The sequence below is a fragment of the Caretta caretta genome, chromosome 16 (genome assembly GCF_965140235.1).
Source record: "Caretta caretta isolate rCarCar2 chromosome 16, rCarCar1.hap1, whole genome shotgun sequence".
In the NCBI taxonomy this organism is placed as follows: domain Eukaryota; kingdom Metazoa; phylum Chordata; order Testudines; family Cheloniidae; genus Caretta; species Caretta caretta.
The window spans coordinates 15,100,032-15,119,111 of record NC_134221.1 but is presented as its reverse complement, the minus strand read 5'-3'; the positions used below and the strand labels follow the sequence as shown (position 1 = coordinate 15,119,111).

The window sequence follows — 19,080 nt, the reverse complement described above, 5'->3', positions numbered from 1 at the left end:
GGTCACTGATTCAGAGGGATGTGGATCTCTGGGTAAACTGGGCACAAGCAAACAATGTGTGTTTTAATACAGCTAAATGTATACATCTAAGAACAAAGAACGTAGGCCATACTTACAGGATAGGAACTCTATCCCAGGAAGCAGTGAGTCTGAAAAAGATTTGGGGTGTTGGTGGCTAATCAGCTGAACACGAGCTCTCAGTGTGATGCTGTGGCCAAAAGATAATGCAGTCCTGGGGTGCACGAACAGGGTAATCTTGAGTTGGAATAGAGAATTATTTTTCCTTAGTATTTGGCACCAGTGTGACCACTGCAAGAATACTGTGTCCAGTGCTTATACCCGTAATTCAAGAAGGATGTTCATATATTGGAGAGAGTTCCGAGAAGAGCCATGAGAGTGATTACAGGATTAGAAAACATGTTTTATGGTGATAGACTCAAGGAGCTCCATGTATTTAACTTAACAAAGAGAAGGTCCAGGGGTGACCTGATGAATAGTCTGTAAGTATCTACATGGGGAACAAATATTTAATAGTGGGCTCTTCAATCTAGCAGTGAAAGGTGTAACATGATCCACTGGCTAGAAGCTGAATTCTGACTGGAAATAAGGCATATATTTTTACAACGGGGGTAATTAACTATTGGAACAATTTACCATGGATTGTGGTAGATTCGCCGTCACTGACCATTTTAAAATCAATACTGGATTTTTTTCTAAAATAACATGTTCTCAGAATTGTTTTGGAGAAGTTCTAAGGACAGTGTTATATAGGAGATCAGATTACATGATCACAATGGTCCCTTCTGGCCTTGGAATCTATGAATGAAAACAGTATTAAAGAAGAGTGGCACAGACCTGGATTGTACAGAATTAGTAGTTCTGTAGACTGGTTCGGCCCGGTCTACTCAGACAAAATAAAACTCTTTTATATCCAAGCCTGGCCACTACTGGATCTCCCAACATGATCGTTTTTAATTAACACAGAAAAAAAATCTTACAAGGGATGGAAAAAGAAAGAAGCGGGGGAAAGTAAGAATAGAAGTGGTGGGGGAGAAAAGAGAAGAATGCTTCTACCACTTGTTCTTGTTGATATTAGAGCTGAACGAGTAACAGCAAACATATTTTACAAATTTAGACTCTACTATTTAGATATCTACAAGCAAATCACAATTTCTTCAATTTGATTTATTAGAAATTATTCATGTCTTTTGTGATTTTTTTCATTTATAAATTAATTGGGAACATTTCTCTGGTGAATATTTGACTCTCGAGCAACAGTTACCTGTGATTGGTCAAGTTAAGTCACATGGTTTGGTTTCCATTCCCTGATTTGATGAGTGAACAACATACTTCTGGAATGAATATTATTTGAACTTCAGTAGCACTTAAGAGGCCTCAAAGAAGATCAGGGAACCACTGCACTAGTTTCTGTACAAATACATATGGAAAGACAATCCCTATCCTGAAGAGTTTATAACAGAAATAAATAAGACAGACAAGGATTGGAGAAAAGCAATGTTATCCCTATTTTACAGATGGGATTAAGTAATTTGCTTAAGGTCACACTGGAAATCTGTGGCAGAGCCAGGAAGCCAGATCTCTCAATTCCCAGTCCGGCGCCCTAACCACAAGTCCAATCCTTCTCTATCTAATCATGCATACAAATTTAAAATTCAGTTTCCACAAATACTTATACACGTGACTTGGAAATTCGCTTTCCATGAGCATTCATGGAAGTGAAACTCAGTTGCATGAACTCTTGAGGAAAGCAAACACAAAAGGCATACGGATCAGACCAAAATGAATTAAAACAATATAACTGAATATTGGCAGAAAATATTTTGCAGTATTCAACCAGCTCTGTTGATCTAAATTAAATATAAGATGCTTTTCAAGCATCTAGGCTCCTTTACATTTCAGTCCTAACTTCAAGAGTGGCTTCTCTCCCCACCCCCTTTCCCCCCAAAAAAGGGAGACCCTTCTGCAGGCAAAACTAAATTCAAGGCCTGCAGATATGGCTTTGTTTATTTTATCAGCAGTAAGATCCCTTGAAATTTTACAACCATAAATGGTAGAGCCATGTTCCCTTTGTATACTGTAGTTAATGAAAATCACCTGGTTTTGAAAACACATGGAGCCACATATACCATGAAAATTCTCCTCATCCCCATAAGTGAGAACAAACTAATGAGCTTAGGTTAACTTTGAAAATAAGAAGTGTCTCCGTTATAGCCCCAACTCAAAAGTGGAGGAAGGACTTCTCTGCTAAGGTCCACGATCACACAATCTGGCTGCTCCTCTCACAACGCAGAGCCACACAATATACCAGAGGCCTAAGCAAAGGGATTCCAGACTTTAGGAATCCAGCTGTTAGGCCTCAAGAAGCCAAGACTTCCCCCCAGAATCCACTTCAAACAGCCACAGTTTTGAACTTACCTTCCAAATAGCAGCTGGAGGAAGAAGAAAGTCCTTTTTTCGATTTGCAACCCACTAATTTCAAGCAAATCTCCAACATTTTCATTTGTTAGTTTGGCTTCGGCTTGTGTGTTCTCTCCCCTCCCCCTTAGGTTTCACATACACAAAAAAGAGTTGCCAGTTAAGAGATCTAAAAATCCAGCACTCTTAAAACCAAGAAAAGAATAAGCCAGAGAGACAGATAATCCACAGGGCCCATAGTACCAGTCCCAGAAACTTAACTCAAGTTTTGCTCCCCTCGTTAACTCTTTTGTCAGGCGAGAAAAAAAATCCTACTAAGTTGGAAGCAATTACTTCTTGCGGCAGCTCCAAAACTCTGCCATTCCTTCCCTCATACTCTCACTCCGTTAGACACTTCGTGCAGGCAGAGCTGCTTACGTTAAACTGCCAACAAAGGGCCCCCTTCAGGCTTTGGCTGTCTGACTTCATGACATCAGATAGGCTAGTTACGCCCACAGCATACTTAACCCCTCATTGTTCCAACTTGCCTGCGATTCATGTCAACAGCAGGATTCTACCAACATATTTCTTCAGTCATTTCCAGAGAACAAAATCAGCAAGTCTTCCTTGCCCTGGGAGCAACGGCAGCGTCATTGGAGGCATTTCCTTAGAGTCAAAGAAACTCAAAACAAAGTAAGGGCTAATTATTATTATTTATATAACACCATAGATGTATATGGGAATTTACAGTAGTAAGAATGCACAGACTGGCAAAGGATAGACAATGTCCTAGCGCCGAAGAACAATGGCACTTTATACTAATATTTTGAACTTTACTCCTGTGCAGAAAAGCAACACTGGCAGCCATTCCCATTCACCACACTAAGTACAACGCAGGAGAGGAATAGGCATTATTCCCCAGCACGTACAATTCTGACACCACTGTGATATTTACTGTTGTATAGACTCACATACCTAGACCTGAAGTAATTATACTTTTTGAATATTTGTTACATAGAGGGGCAATGCTTCTGAGAACCCCAATGGCCTCTCCCACCCTTAACACTGTTTTGCTTTGCAGGTTTGTGAAGGGTATGGTCCTGCTTGCGGCTCTCCCCAATTTTGTATTTGTGGTATGTCCAACCAATGCGTGGCTCAGCTCCTCTGTCGTCTACATTGATCTACATCCCTTTGTTTAAATACATACATGCTTTTACATTGTTCTACACCAGTGGTTTTCAACCTTTTTTCATTTGTTGACCACTAAAAAATTTTGAATGGAAGTGCGGACCCCTTTGGAAATCTTAGACTTTAGCTGCAGACCCCCAAGGATCTACAGACCACAGGCTGAAAACAACTGTTCTATGGTAGCAACCACCTTTCATGGACCCCTTAGATACAGTCTGTGGAGCTCCATGGGTTTGCGGACCACAGGTTGAAAACCACTGCTCTACACAGTAGACATAAAATGGAATATATAATACTGTATTCTTCTAATTCTTTAGAAAAAAATGAACTTCAGCAGATCAGCTGGGTACACACCATCACAATGTGTGGAACACTGCTGCTGCAAACATGACTAGAGCTCTTGGGATCCACAAAGAGGACTGACCCCAGCATGACTTCATATTTTCCCTCCATGTGTTCCCTGCCCTGAAAGTTTCTCTCCATATTTGTTTTAATAAACAGTTGCGCCAAAATAAACTAACTATTGCACTTCTCCCTTCCCGCTAACATTTTCAAATATTTAATATTTCAAGGGAAACTCTGCATGTCTCCAGGATCTGAAAAGCATGTATCTAACACAGCAAACACACAGTCCAGATTCTCCATATACATTATTTTAGAGCATTGTTTTGCTTCAGAGTTCTGGTCTGTGGAGGTGCATTCTCCTAACAGCACAACTTGGAAAGAAATCACCAGTCCGTCAACCCATGCCATTTTTTAAAACGGTAAGAAACACTGTTTCTGATCATACCACCAGCTGCATTCTTTCTATAGCATAAATCACTTTGCACCCATTTCTGGTTTTATCCACACATCTCAAAACATTGTAAAAAAAATAAAATAAATAAAGATTGGTGAGCACTATTATCCCTATCTCTGTGACTCAGTTTAAGTGAATTCCTCAAGTTCACAGTCAGCGGTAGAGACAAGGACAAAACTCTGATCTCTTCACATTAAGTATGGTGCCCAGCCCACAGCACAGTGCTACCTCCCTTAAAAAGGAAAAAAGAGTATTGCAGTTCACTCAGGGCTCTGCTTGAACTGTGCTCTGGAGGTGGATGAATTTAGCCAAGATCCAAGAGCAACTGAGGGCTATCTACTCACTCAGAGACCGTTTATTTTCCAAATAGATACTGTATGCACAGAGTTTACACTTTTGAAAGATTTAAGCCATTGAATTGTGAAAAGGAGGATTAAATCACAATATTGTGAGGAGGGTTATGCAAGACACACAAGTGACCCAGTCATCATGTGCTGATGAACTGCGATGGAGTAGCAACACAATAGCGGATCTGAATCTCATGTTGTAATGTTTAGTTATACTGACCTATTCTACTTTTCCATGTCATGAATCCTTTTCACTGCAGCTGCAGGAATGCAGAATTCCAATGGAATTACCACGACTGCCCCCATTAACACTCAACAGCCTCATTATGAATAAGGTAATACAAGCAATGCCAATCGAATTAATAAGGATTACATTTATTATTTGAAGTGGTTTGTGCTTGATGCTTTTAAGCCAGGTTTCAAATTCTCTTTATTCCCTTCCTTAGATACAGGCAATAGCTATATCAACACCTAAATACACTTCTGAAGAGAGCACATTCAATTCCCTATTACTAAAAACTGAACATTTAAAATGTGTGGGTGTATGCAAGATTTCTGAGTAGTTTCTTAAGTTTCCCTGTCAAGATTACAGACACTTCCATCTAGTACAGTCCTTTTAGTTGTTGAATGGAGTATGTGCATGGATATTCTGATGTTAACTAATGTAGTTGCTTTTCCTGGCTTTTCATTTTTACTATGCATTTAACATACAAAGATTGAGACCATATTGACACAATGATATTACATCTATCTAGTTTGCTTGCTCTACATGCAGTGATTTAACTATATTAAACTGAAGTGCATCTAAACCTCTTTGTTATGTTGGTTTAAGGTACTTTCCTTGTTAATCATTGCATCCACACATCTCTGCCCTTGTTCTAATTAATTAATTAGCATTCTGGGCAGATATCCCGTGGTGCAATGCTCCGCAGCTCAGCTCTGTGACTTTTCTCACAGGGCATTGTGGGATGGCTACTGGAAACTAGAGGAATTCTGGGACTGATGGGGGCGGAGTCAAACTAAAATTCCCATGATTCATATACTGGCTTTCGTTAATTTTGCCATTGCCATTTTTGAACTTCTACCAGGTAGCATGGAGGACCCACTGCAGAAAGCTGTGATCATGACAGTAATTAATACAAACAAGTTGATGCAAGTGCATTTGGTTAACAAGGAAAGTACACTGGCAAAACAAAGTGATCTAAAGTGCTTCCATACAAATATAGTTAAATTGGCAATGGGACCAGCACCAGGAGTGCCCCCTTGTCTATATTTGCTCTGACAGTGTCTTGTAGATATTCGCATTCTAGTGACTCTTCTCCAGACTGGATTAAATATGCTGCTCTCCAAAAGAGGGCAATTAAATCCAGGACTTCTGAATAAGTCTACGCAAAAGGCACAGGGGGGCATGGTAGCTGTAATGGCCATGTGAATTCATTACTACCTGGTATCAGAAAGGATTAGTCATGGCTGCCTGCCACCATTTCAATGAAGAGATGACATCAGGTCAAGATGATCCAAAAGGAATGGTGGGGCACAGAGGTACACAGACAGATCAATCCAGGTGTGAAGCAATGCAGTGTGGAATAGTAACTGAAGGACTGCCAGAAGTGATATATTTCAGAGTAGCAGCCGTATTAGTCTGTACTCGCAAAAGAAAAGGAGTACTTGTGGCACCTTAGAGGTTAACAAATTTATTTGAGCATAAGCTTTCGTGAGCTACGGCTCACTTCATCCGATGCATTCAGTGGAAAATACAGTGAGGAGATTTATATACATAGAGAACATGAAACAATGGGTGTTACCATACACACTGTGATCACTTAAGGTGAGCTATTACCAGCAGGAGAGCGGGGGGGGGGACGGGGGACGGGACCTTTTGTAGTGATAATCAAGGTGGGCCATTTCCAGCAGCACTGAGGAACAGTGGCGGGGGGGGGGGGGGAGGGGAGGAGAATAAACAATGGGAAATAGTTTTACTTTGTGTAATGACCCATCCACTCCCAGTCTCTATTCAAGCCTAACTTAACTGTATCCAGTTTGCAAATTAATTCCAATTCAGCAATCTCTCGTTGGAGTCTGTTTTTGAAGTATTTTTGTTGAAGAAATGCAACTTTTAGGTCTGTAATCGAGTGACCAAAGGTCAGGGTTCCAGGGGTGTATCTGTGTGGATTTGTTCTTGTGCTTTTTCAGGGAGTTTCTTGAGCAAATGGTGCAGTTTCTTTTGGTAACCCTCAACGGGATCAGAGGGTAATGGCTTGTAGAAAGTGGTGTTGGAGAGCTGCCTAGCAGCCTCCTGTTCATATTCCGACCTATTCATGATGACGACAGCACCTCCTTTGTCAGCCTTTTTGATTATGATGTCAGAATTGTTTCTGAGGCTGTGGATGGTATTGTGCTCTGCACGGCTAAGGTTATGGGGCAAGTGATGCTGCTTTTCCACAATTTCAGCCCGTGCACGTTGGCGGAAGCACTCTATGTAGAAGTCCAGCCTGTTGTTTCGACCTTCAGGAGGAGTCCACCCAGAATCCTTCTTTTTTGTAGTCTTGGTAGGAAGGTCTCTGTGGGTTAGTATGTCGTTCAGAGGTGTGTTGGAAATATTCCTTGAGTCGGAGACGTCGAAAATAGGATTCTAGGTTACCACAGAACTGTATCATGTTCGTGGGAGTGGAGGGGCAGAAGGAAAGTCCCCAAGATAGGACAGATTCTTCTGCTGTGCTAAGAGTATAGTTGGATAGAACAACAATATTGCTCGGTGGGTTAAGGGAACCACTGTTGTGGCCCCTTGTGGAATATAGTAATTTAGATAGTTTAGTGTCCTTTTTCTTTTGTAGAGAAGCAAAGTATGTGTTGTAAATGGCTCGTCTAGCGGCACTGCTATGGGTACCCACATGGCCACACAGTATGCCAACGTTTTTATGGCTGACTTAGAACACTTCCTCAGCTCTCGTCCCATAATGCCCCTATTCTACTTGTGCTACATTGATGACATCTTCATCATCTGGACCCATGGAAAAGAAGCCCTTGAGGAATTCCACCATGATTTCAACAATTTCCATACCACCATCAACCTCAGCCTGGACCAGTCCACACCAGAGATCCACTACCTGGACACTACAGTGCTAATAAGCGATGGTCACATAAACACCACCCTATACCGGAAACCTACTGACCGCTATTCCTACCGACATGCCTCCAGCTTTCATCCAGACCACACCACACGATCCATTGTCTACAGCCAAGCTCTGAGATACAACCGCATTTGCTCCAACCCCTCAGACAGAGACAAACACCTACAAGATCTCTATCAAGCATTCTTCCAACTACAATACCCACCTGCTGAAGTGAAGAAACAGATTGACAGAGCCATAAGAGTACCCAGAAGTCACCTACTACAGGACAGGCCCAACAAAGAAAATAACAGAATGCTACTAGCCATCACCTTCAGCCCCCAACTAAAACCTCTCCAACACATCTGTCATAAATATAAAGGGAAGGGTAAACACCTTTAAAATCCCTCCTGGCCAGAGGAAAAGTCCTTTCACAGGCTTAAGAAGCTAGGATAACTTCGCTGGCACATGACCAAAATGACCAATGAGGAGACAAGATACTTTCAAAGCTGGAGGGGGGGAGAAACAAAGGGGGTGTGTGTGTGTGTGTGTGTGTGTGTGTGTGTGTGTGTGTGTGTGTGTGTGTGTGTGTGTGTGTGTGTGTGTGTGTGTGTGTGTGTGTGTGTGTGTGTGTGTGTGTGTGTGTGTGTGTGTGTGTGTGTGTGTGTGTGTGTGTGTGTGTGTGTGTGTGTGTGTGTGTGTGTGTGTGTGTGTGTGTGTGTGTGTGTGTGTGTGTGTGTGTGTGTGTTTTGCATTTGCCAGGAACAGAAAGGAATGGAATCTCAGAACTTAGTAAGTAATCTAGCTAGATATGCATTAGATTCTGTTTGTTTAAATGGCTGAGAAAATAAGCTGTGCTGAATGGAATGGATATTCCTGTTTTTGTGTCTTTTTGTAACTTAAGGTTTTGCCTCGAGGGATTCTCTATGTTTTGAATCTGATTACCCTGTAAGGTATTTTCCATCCTGATTTTACAGAGGTGATTCTTTTCACTTTTTCTTCTATTAAAATTCTTCTTTTAAGAACCTGATTGCTTTTTTCATTGTTCTTGAGATCCAAGGGTTTGGGTCTGTATTCGCCTATGCAAATTCGTGAGGATTTTTATCAAGCCTTCACCAGGAAAGGGGGTGTAGGATTTGGGGAGGATTTTGGGGGGAAAAGACGTTTCCAAGCGGGCTCTTTCCCGGTTATATATCTGTTAGACACTTGGTGGTGGCAGCGATAAAGTACAAGGGCAAAAGGTAAAGTAGTTTGTACCTTCGGGAAGTTTTAACCTAAGCTGGTTAAAATAAGCTTAGGGGGTTTTCATGCAGGTCCTCACATCTGTACCCTAGAGTTCAGAGTGGGGAAGGAACCTTGATAGCATCATCAAGGATCTACAACCTATCCTGAAGAAAAACCCATCACTCTCACAGATCTTGGGAGACAGGCCAGTCCTTGCTTACAGACAGCCCCCCAACCTGAAGCAAATACTCACCAGCAACCACAAACCACACAACAGAACCACTAACCCAGGAACCTATCCTTGCAACAAAGCCTGTTGCCAACTGTATCCACATATCTATTCAGGGGACACCATCATAGGGCCTAATCACATCAGCCACACTATCAGAGGCTCGTTCACCTGCACATCTACCAATGTGATATATGCCATCATGTGCCAGCAATGCCCCTCTGCCATGTACATTGGTCAAACTGGACAGTCTCTACGTAAAAGAATAAAGGGACGCTAATCAGACGTCAAGAATTCTAACATTCAAAAAACAGTTGGAGAACACTTCAATCTCCTTGGTCACTCAATTACAGACCTAAAAGTGGCAATTCTTCAACAAAAAAACTTCAGAAACAGACTCCAACGAGAGACTGCTGAATTGGAATTAATTTGCAAACTGGATACAATTAACTTAGGCTTGAATAGAGACTGGGAGTGGATGGGTCATTACACAAAGTAAAACTATTTCCCCTTGTTTATTTCCCACCCCTCACTGTTCCTCACACATTCTTGTCAACTGCTGGAAATGGCCCACCTTGATAATCACTACAAAAGGTTCCCCTCCCCTCTCCTCCCCCCCCCCCCCCCCCCCCCCCCGCTCTCCTGCTGGTAATAGCTCACCTTACCTGATCACTCTCGTTACTGTGTGTATGGTAACACCCATTGTTTCATGTTCTCTATGTATATAAACCTCCCCACTGTATTTTCCACTGAATGCATCGGATGAAGTGAGCTGTAGCTCACAAAAGCTTATGCTCAAATAAATTTGTTAGTCTCAAAGGTGCCACAAGTACTCCTTTTCTCTTCAGAAGTGATATAGTTAGGAATGAACACACTCATCATGAAGTGGACTTACCCCGTTCCAAGACAGCCACGACATATTTTGGTTTAAAACCAGATTGTGCGCAGACGCAAGGCACTTTGAGGTGAGCTGACTACTATTACGCCAATGTAACGCTGCTGTACAGGTAAGGCCTGAGTATCCAAAAGCTGAGCTTTACTGATGACAATACTACGCCGACATGAGAGTTTCTCCCGTCGGTAATACACAGCCTCGAGAGGTTGTAGCTATGTCAACAGGTGAAGCTCTCCCGTCAACATAGCACTGTCTACAGGGGGGTTAGGTCCGTATAACTATGTCTAGGGCCCTACCAAATTCACAGCCATGAAAAACACGTCACGAACTGCAAAATCTGATTCTTTCGCCCCCACAAAATCTGGTCTTTGGTGTGCTTTTACTCTCTACTATACAGATTTCACAGGGGAGACCAGCATTTCTCAAATTGAGGGTCGTGACCCAAAGGAGAGTTGCAGGGGATCAAAAGGTTTATGGGGGGTGGGGGGGAGTACTGCAACCCTTACTATTGCACTGCCTTCAGAGCTGGGCGGCTGGAGAGTGGCAGGTGTTAGCCGGGCACCTAGCTCTGAAGGCAGCATCTGGCCAGCAGTCGCGCAGAAGTAAGGGTGGCAATACTATACCACACCACCCTTACTTCTGCGCTGCCGCCTTCAGAGCTGGGCAGCCGGAGAGCGGTGGCTGATGACAGAGGGCCCAGCTCTGCAGGCAGCAGCACAGAAGTAAGGGTAGCAATAGCATATCATGCCATCCTTCCTTCTGCACTGCTGCTGATGACAGCTCTGCCTTCAGAGTTGGGCTCCGGGCCAGCAGCCACTACTCTCCAGCTGCCCAACTCTGAAGGCAGTGCCGCCGCCAGCAGCAGCACAGACATAAGGATGGCAGTACCGTGACCCCCCCACCCCCCACCCCAAACTCCTTGTTGGGTCAAGACCCCTACAATTACAACACTGTGAAATTTCAGATTTAAAAAGCTGAAATCATGAAATTTACAATTATTAAAATCCTATCACCGTGAAATTGACCAAACTGGACTGTGAATTTGGTAGGGACCTAACTATGTCGCTCAAGGGTGTGGATTTTTCACCTGAGCAACATAGTTATACTGATATAGGTCTGTAGTGTTGATTTGGCCTAAGGCAACTTTATTTCTGAATGAGAGTGCCCACTCAAGGGTTTAATGTGCTTTAACTCACGCACGTTCAATACACTCCATTAGTTAAGTTGGCCATAATTCCCAAATAGACAATCCCTTTGTGATCCCATCACTGTCAACTTCATTCATTCCCTCCTCATTCTCCCTACTGTGTGTTACTCTCACTTGGATCAGGACAAACTAGACTAAGCACTAGGGGGCAAGGACCTTAGGGCTAGTCTACACTGGCAACGCTAAAGTGCTGCCGTGGCCATGGCGCAGTGCCAGGAGAGAGCTCTCCCAGCCTCTAAAAAAAAACCTCTCTCAACAAGGGGCACAGCTCCCAGTGCTGGGGCACTGTTTATACTGGCGCTTTACAACGCTGCAACTTGCTGCGCTCAGGGGAGTGTTTTTTCACATCCCTGAGCAAGAAAGTTGCAGCGCTGCTAATTGCCAGTGTAGACAAGCCTGTGTCTCTATTTATAGTGTGCTGTAAAAATAATGGGTGTTGGGTAAACAAAACTCACAATAGTGCCATTACATGCACAATGATCTTCTAATTGTTAAACCAATTAACCCCTTTTAAACCCCCCCTCCTCGCCCCACACACACAAAACCTGGTCAACAGAAGTGTGCTGATTTCAGGATTATAATGACTGATTCAACCTTAAAGTCAGTTGTTCTATTACATACAAGCTTTTGTAATACACAATTATTATTTTATTTCTTACTTTTTAAAATTACCTCCAGAGGTCGAGGCACCAATTCTTCCAGAAGACCATGCAAGTTAAACACCACTAATGTGCATGATGGCTGCAATGGGAGGATCAGACTCCATAAGCAGAAAGTGAATTCTGGGATGATCTCACAGTAAAGAGGAGATGGTGTAAATTTTGCTATGATCACATTAAAAGCAGACAGTGCTTTTCACCAATTTTAAAGTGCTGCTGAACTTTGTTTTAAAATTCTCATCTGAGATTAAAAAAAGGCAGCAGCTTTTGAGTCCCCAGAGTAGAGTAGAAGCAGTTGCTTGTTTGTTTTTTGAAGGCATGTGTTAAATGCACAAGGATGGAAAAAGTCAGTTGAAAGATATGCAGCATAAGCTAGAGGATAAAGAAAGGGACTGAGTGAGAAGAAAGACATTCTGTACCCAACTTTGGTGCAAACTTGATTGGGGTCATTTTAAACTCTGTGCCTCAGTTACCCCATCCGTAAATGGGGCTTATCTCTTCACAGGAAGTGTTAGGGAGAGTTAATTCATTGATTGGAGAGCACTTTGTGATCCTTAGAAGGATAGGACAATAGAACTAGAAAGGCTTTTTTAATAATACACATCTTAATATGCCACTGCTTCTGGTCTGTGATCCACACAAGCAAGACCAAATTGCATTATAGACAGTCAAAGAATTACCATATTAGACTGTTCTGCTCTGAAATGGAAGGTTTCACAGTGCAGATGGATCCTATAAAATGCAATATATAGTGTAACACCATCCCTATCCCCTCCCCCCCCCCCCCCCCCCCCCGTCACTGTCCACAATGATCATGGAAAACATGCTAGATCTTATGAGCAATCACTATGTTTTAAAATAAAATTTTAGCTAGTACAATTTTGATTCCAGTGCAAATGGAATGCTTCCTCCCCTCCATGGGCTAGTCCAGCCTTCTTTTAGACACTGATTTAACTGTAAGGCTCAGCCGGGGTCCTCAAACTGCTGTGGTGGTCTCCATTTGTCAAATTTTTTTTGGCAGATACCAAGGTCTCTGATACTGGGGACTAGCAACTGAGGAGCTCTGGTGGGGTTAACTCTGACTTGCAATGTGATCAGTTTCGTGCAGCACAGAATTCTTTGACTGATGCAGACCAAATTTTAAACCAGCTTGCAATGAATAAAACTTCAGCGCACTACGCATAATTAAGTAACAAGAACTTCACTTTTATATGCCAAGGAAAACATGGAAAAATCTCAAACTGGACTCACCGTGATCACTAAAGTTAAAGCTAGCACAGATCATATGGCATGGCCAAACTTACTGACCCTCCAAGCTGCATATGGTAATCTTCAGAAGTTTGAGAGTCGGGCACACCCCATGGGGCTGAAGTGCAGAGCCGCAGCAGGTGCACCCCGCAGGGCTGAAGTACCAACCTCCCTCCCTTAGCCCAGAGGTCCCCAAACTGTGGGGTACACCTGCCTACCAGGGTGCAAAGGAATGTTCGGGGGGGAGGGGTGCCACAATTGGCCCAGGCCAGCCCCCACGGAGGGTGGGGAGGGAGCACCACCCAGCCTCGCCCCCAATTATGCTCCAGCCTTGCCCCTAGCCATGGCCCCGGCTCCTGCCCCCGCGCCTGGCCCCATCCCCAGCCATGACCCCCCCCCCCCCCCGTGGCCCAGCTGCCACTCCCCTCCTGCCCCTACCCCCAGCCTTGGCCCTTGGCTGCAGCTCCGTTCCCAGCCCGGAGGCGAGAACAGGGACGGGGCTGGGAACAGAGCCACATGGCCACTGGCCCATTCTCTGCTGTGCACCCCAGCATCTTTGTGGGAAGGGATGAACCCCACACTGCTCTGTTAACTGTCATGAAGACATCACGGATGGCAGTGCAGTGAATCATCAAATTCCTAACGGAAGACGACTCGCAGGCGCCCAACATTCTGCGTGACATGGATAGAAGCAGCTTGAGATTGCTTTTGGCATTCACAGAGCAGCTGCATAGGGCAGACTGTCACTTTTGGGCTCGGGAAACAAGCACCAAATGGCGGGATCATATAGTCATGCAGGTGTGGGATGACGGGCAGTGGCTACAGCACTTTCGGATGCAGAAAGCCACCTTCCTGGAACCGTGCGTGGAGCTCGCCCCAGACCTGCGGCACAAGGACACCAGAATGAGAGCTGCCCTCTCGGCAGAGAAGCATGTGGCAATTGCTATGTGGAAGCTGGCAACTCCAGACTGCTACTGGTCGGTCACAAATCAATTTGGAGTGGGGAAGTTGACCGCTGGGGATGCGTTAATGCAAGTGTGCAGGGCTATTAATCGCATCCTGCTATGAAGAACCGTGACTCTGAGAAATGTGAATGAAACAGTGGATGGCATTGCAGAAATGGGATTCGGTAACTGTGGGGGTGGCAATAGATGGCACACACATTGCAATTTTGGCACCAGACCATCTCGCAACAGAGTACATCAATAGGAAGGGGTACTTCTCCATGGTGTTGCAGGCACTTACGGATCACCGACGGCGTTTCACTGACATGAGTGCAGGGTGGTCTGAGAAGTAAATGACGCATGCATCTTCAGGGACACCGGCCTGTTCAGAAAACTACAAGCGGGGACTTTCTTTCCAAACCAGAAGGTTATAGTGGGGGATGTTGAAATGCCCGTAGTGATCCTGGGAGACCCGGCGTCAGCTGTAGCTCATGAAACCTTAAACGGGACACCTGGACAGCAACTATAGGCTGAATAGGTGCCAGATGACAGTTGAATGTGTCTTTGGCAGACTAAAGGCAAGCTGACGATGCATTTATCGCAGGCTAAACCTTAATGAGGATAATATTCCCATGGTCACAGCCGTGTGCTGTACGTTGCGTAACATCTGTGAAGATAAGGGCGGCAGGTTTGCTACGGGTGTCGTGCTAAGGCAGACCGCTTGGCTGCTGATTTTCAGCAGCCAGATACCAGGGCTGTCACAGGAACCCACGGTGGGGGGGGGGGGGGGGGGGGGGCAATTTGAATCAGGGAGGCTTTAAGGCAGCACTTTGACAATGAGCACCAGTAATGTGTGTCTCTCTGTCAGAGGCGCTAGCTTTCCTCAGACACGGTAGTGTCATTTGGGGCCTTATGGTCCTGTAAGACAGGGATAACAATACCTGTGCCAGTGGTGGGGCCTGCAACCTCAATTTGTAAAAAAGAAAAAAAAAAAACCAGTGATTCATCATGAAAGAATTTTGCTTTTATTCAGCAAGAAACAGCGCGCACACACACACACACACACACACACACACACAGAGATGCCTGATGGGGAAAGGAGGAACCAGGGACGGACAGACTTTCACAACTGTGTGTAGGTCCAGCTATCATTGTGAAAGTTGTTTGTGGGGGTGGAGTGAAGGGGAAACCGAGACTGCCCGGAAAGGAATGCGTGGGCGGAGTTTGGGGGGGGGACGGGGGGGTCATGGACAAGCGTGCTGCAGGGGAGGGCGAGCACAGATCTGCTCCGTCTGCAGCCCTATTAAGGACTGCAGCATCTGCATTTGCTCCTCCATCACTGTAATCATCCTCTCAGTTGCATCCTTAACAAACGCTTGATTCTCTATTCTGTCCTGCCCCCAGCACTCCTTACGTTCCCTTTTTTCTTCATTTGAGCACTGCAATACCTCCCAGAACATGTCTTCTTTGCTGCGTGTTGGGCACTTTCTTATCTGGCGGAGACGCTCGGCAGGGGTGCATGGGGTGTTCCTGAAGGCCACATCTGGTGAAGCACAGGGGACAATGCACAGAAGCGGGATTGTTAAATTCACGCACAGCACTGAAACGTTTCAGTGAAATACACCTTTTGAAACACTGCCATCACTTTCTCACTGACCCTAGCCAGGCACACATCTCCGTAAACAGCCAAAGCATGGTGAGTGTTGGCGGGAGGGCTGCTCCACATGGGGAAAAGAGCACACTCTCTTTGCAAGGTGCAGAGCATTCTATGGAAAAAATTCTAAAATTCTCCCACACTTTTCCACAGGCGGGGGTCATTCTAGCAGACATCTCACTGCTAAGGGTAAGCAGGGAAATGAGGGTACATCTACTCCACGCTTGTAGCTTCCGCCCTGCTCCCTATGCTGCTCGCCTATGTGCCACTTTGGTCCCTGCACAAGTGATTGCCGAATGGTGTGAGAAAGTTTCCTACAATGGGGGAAGGAACAAAGCTGCTCTGCCACAGAACCTTCAGCGAAGGATTAGCGAGTACCTCCGGGAAACTTTCCTGGACATCTCTCTGGAGGACTAACCATGGGACCTCGGCGTGCATCAACACCATTCTGCCGTACCCATTAGCTACACAGGGAAATGTCCACCTCACAGAAACACAGACAGCCTCCCACATTTCTATATCCTGAACCCATCTCCAACCTGCACAAACCACAGCCACTTATCAAGTATCTCATCTCCTGCTTCTTGCTCCCAGGAGAGCGACTGCTGAGACTGGCTAGACACCTCTGGAGTGGAGAACAGTTCCTGGCTGCCTGCCCCACCGGGCAACCCTGCCGGGAGCTGCACATCCTCGTTTAACTCCACCTCTTCATCAATAACTTTGTCTTCCAGGTTAGGTCCTCTTTCTGCCGCCTCCGTTCCCTCCGAAGTATCCACAGGGCTCTTGGTGGTGGAGGTGGGGTTGCCACCAAGGATAGCATCCAGCTCCTTACAGAACCGGCAGGTTTTGAGTGAAACAACGGAGCGACAGTTTGCCTCTCTCGCCTTATGGTTCACCTGCCTCAGCTCCTTTATCTTCGCTCTGCACTATAGCATGTCCAATCATAGCTCTCTTTGCACAAGGCTCGAAAAATGTGCCAGTAGGTATCCCAATTCCTATGGCTCAAGCGCAGCTGGGACTGCACAGCCTCCTCTCCCCATATACTGATCAGATCCAACAGCTCCACAGTGGTCCAAGTGGGACAGCATTTGGTGTAATAACCTGCTATGGTCACCTAGGATGATGTGATGGGACCTCTCCATGCTGAGACAGCAGGAAACAGAATTTAAAAAATTCCCGGGGCTTCTAAGGGGGAGGGGAGGATGGTCGTTTACCTGGCTGCAGGACAGCACAGTTCAAACCGCTGACCAGAGTGGTTAGGATGGGCATTGTCAGACACCTCCTGGAGATCAATTAAAGTGATGAGATCAAGCATGATGTCTACACTGGCACTTTGTCAAGAAAAATGTAGAGGAAAAAGACATAAGTTTCTCATCGTGGTGGATGTATTTAGTTGCCAAAACCGGGCATTTTACCCGACAAAAGTTGCATCGCAATGTGTACACATGCACAATTTGGTCGACAAAAAGCAGTTTTTGGCAACAAAACTTGGTAGTATAGACAAAGCCTTAAAGACAATCTCAGATTTAAACAATCTCTCGACTCAATTGCTTTCTGGTCCTGATAATTACTCATTGACACCTTGTAAACACGCAAAACATATCCCATAAGACTACTGTTTTAATGCATACTCAAACATTCCTTGCTTATTACTTACCTAACAATTGGTGTACTGTATTAAAAGGCAATTATGTCTGCAGACAATGTTTTATTTTTAATACCTACCACCTAGCACAGGTAGTTTGTGAGAAAAAAGAAAAGGAGGACTTGTGGCACCTTACAGACTAACAAATTTATTTGAGCATAAGCTTTCGAGAGCTACAACTCACTTCATCGGATGCATTCAGTGGAAAATACAGTGGGGAGGTTTATATACATAGAGAACATGAAACAATGGGTGTTACCATACACACAGTAACGAGAGTGATCAGGTAAGGTGAGCTATTACCAGCAGGAGAACAGGGGCAGGGGGGAAGGAGGGGAACCTTTTGTAGTGATAATCAAGGTGGGCCATTTCCAGCAGTTGACAAGAATGTGGGGGGTGGGAAATAAACAAGGGGAAATAGTTTTACTTTGTGTAATGACCCATCCACTCCCAGTCTCTATTCAAGCCTAAGTTAATTGTATCCAGTTTGCAAATTAATTCCAATTCAGCAGTCTCTCGTTGGAGTCTGTTTCTGAAGTTTTTTTGTTGAAGAATTGCCACTTTTAGGTCTGTAATCGAGTGACCAAAGAGATTGAAGCGTTCTCCAACTGTTTTTTGAACGTTATAATTCTTGACGTCGGATTAGCGTCCCTTTATTCTTTTACGTAGAGACTGTCCAGTTTGACCAATGTACATGGCAGAGGGGCATTGCTGGCACATGATGGCATATATCACATTGGTAGATGTGCAGGTGAACGAGCCTCTGATAGTGTGGCTGATGTGATTAGGCCCTATGATGGTGTCCCCTGAATAGATATGTGGACACAGTTGGCAACGGGCTTTGTTGCAAGGATAGGTTCCTGGGTTAGTGGTTCTGTTGTGTGGTTTGTGGTTGCTGGTGAGTATTTGCTTCAGGTTGGGGGGCTGTCTGTAAGCAAGGATTGGCCTGTCTCCCAAGATCTGTGAGAGTGATGAGTTGTCCTTCAGGATAGGTTGTAGATCCTTGATGATGCTATCAAGGTTCCTTCCCCACTCTGAACTCTAGGGTACAGATGCGAGGACCTGCATGAAAACCCCCTAAGCTTATATTAACCAGCTTAGGTTAAATCTTCCCCAAGGTACAAACTATTTTACCTTTTGCCCTTGTACTTTATCGCTGCCACCACCAAGCGTCTAACAGATATATAACCGGGAAAGAGCCCGCTTGAAAACGTCTTTCCCCCAAAAATCCTCCCCAAATCCTACACCCCCTTTCCTGGGGAAGGCTTGATAAAAATCCTCACCAATTTGCTACAGCTCACTTCATCAGATGCATTCAGTGGAAAATACAGTGGGGAGATTTATATACATAGAGAACACGAAACAACGGGTGTTACCATACACACTGTAACGAGAGCGATCAAGTAAGGTGAGCTATTACCAGCAGGAGAGTGGGGGGTGGGGCGGGAACCTTTTGTAGTTATAATCAAGGTGGGCAATTTCCAGCAGTTGACAAGAACGTCTGAGGAAGAGCGGG

General features: G+C 44.8%; 1 protein-coding gene across 2 annotated transcripts in view; it reads right to left on the bottom strand.

Annotated features, from left to right (window-relative positions):
* Positions 1–19,080, bottom strand: part of ABL1 (ABL proto-oncogene 1, non-receptor tyrosine kinase) — a 122,658-nt gene that overhangs the window by 40,359 nt on the left and 63,219 nt on the right. Inside the window, exon 1 of one of the 2 annotated variants that reach the window (XM_048823368.2) lies at positions 2,437–2,849. The exons of the other annotated variant lie outside the window; for it this stretch is intronic. Coding sequence (XP_048679325.1) covers positions 2,437–2,521 — 85 coding nt within the window. The 5' untranslated portion in view covers positions 2,522–2,849. Of the gene's footprint in view, positions 1–2,436; positions 2,850–19,080 lie in introns of those variants that run through there. 2 annotated transcript variants of the gene reach the window in all.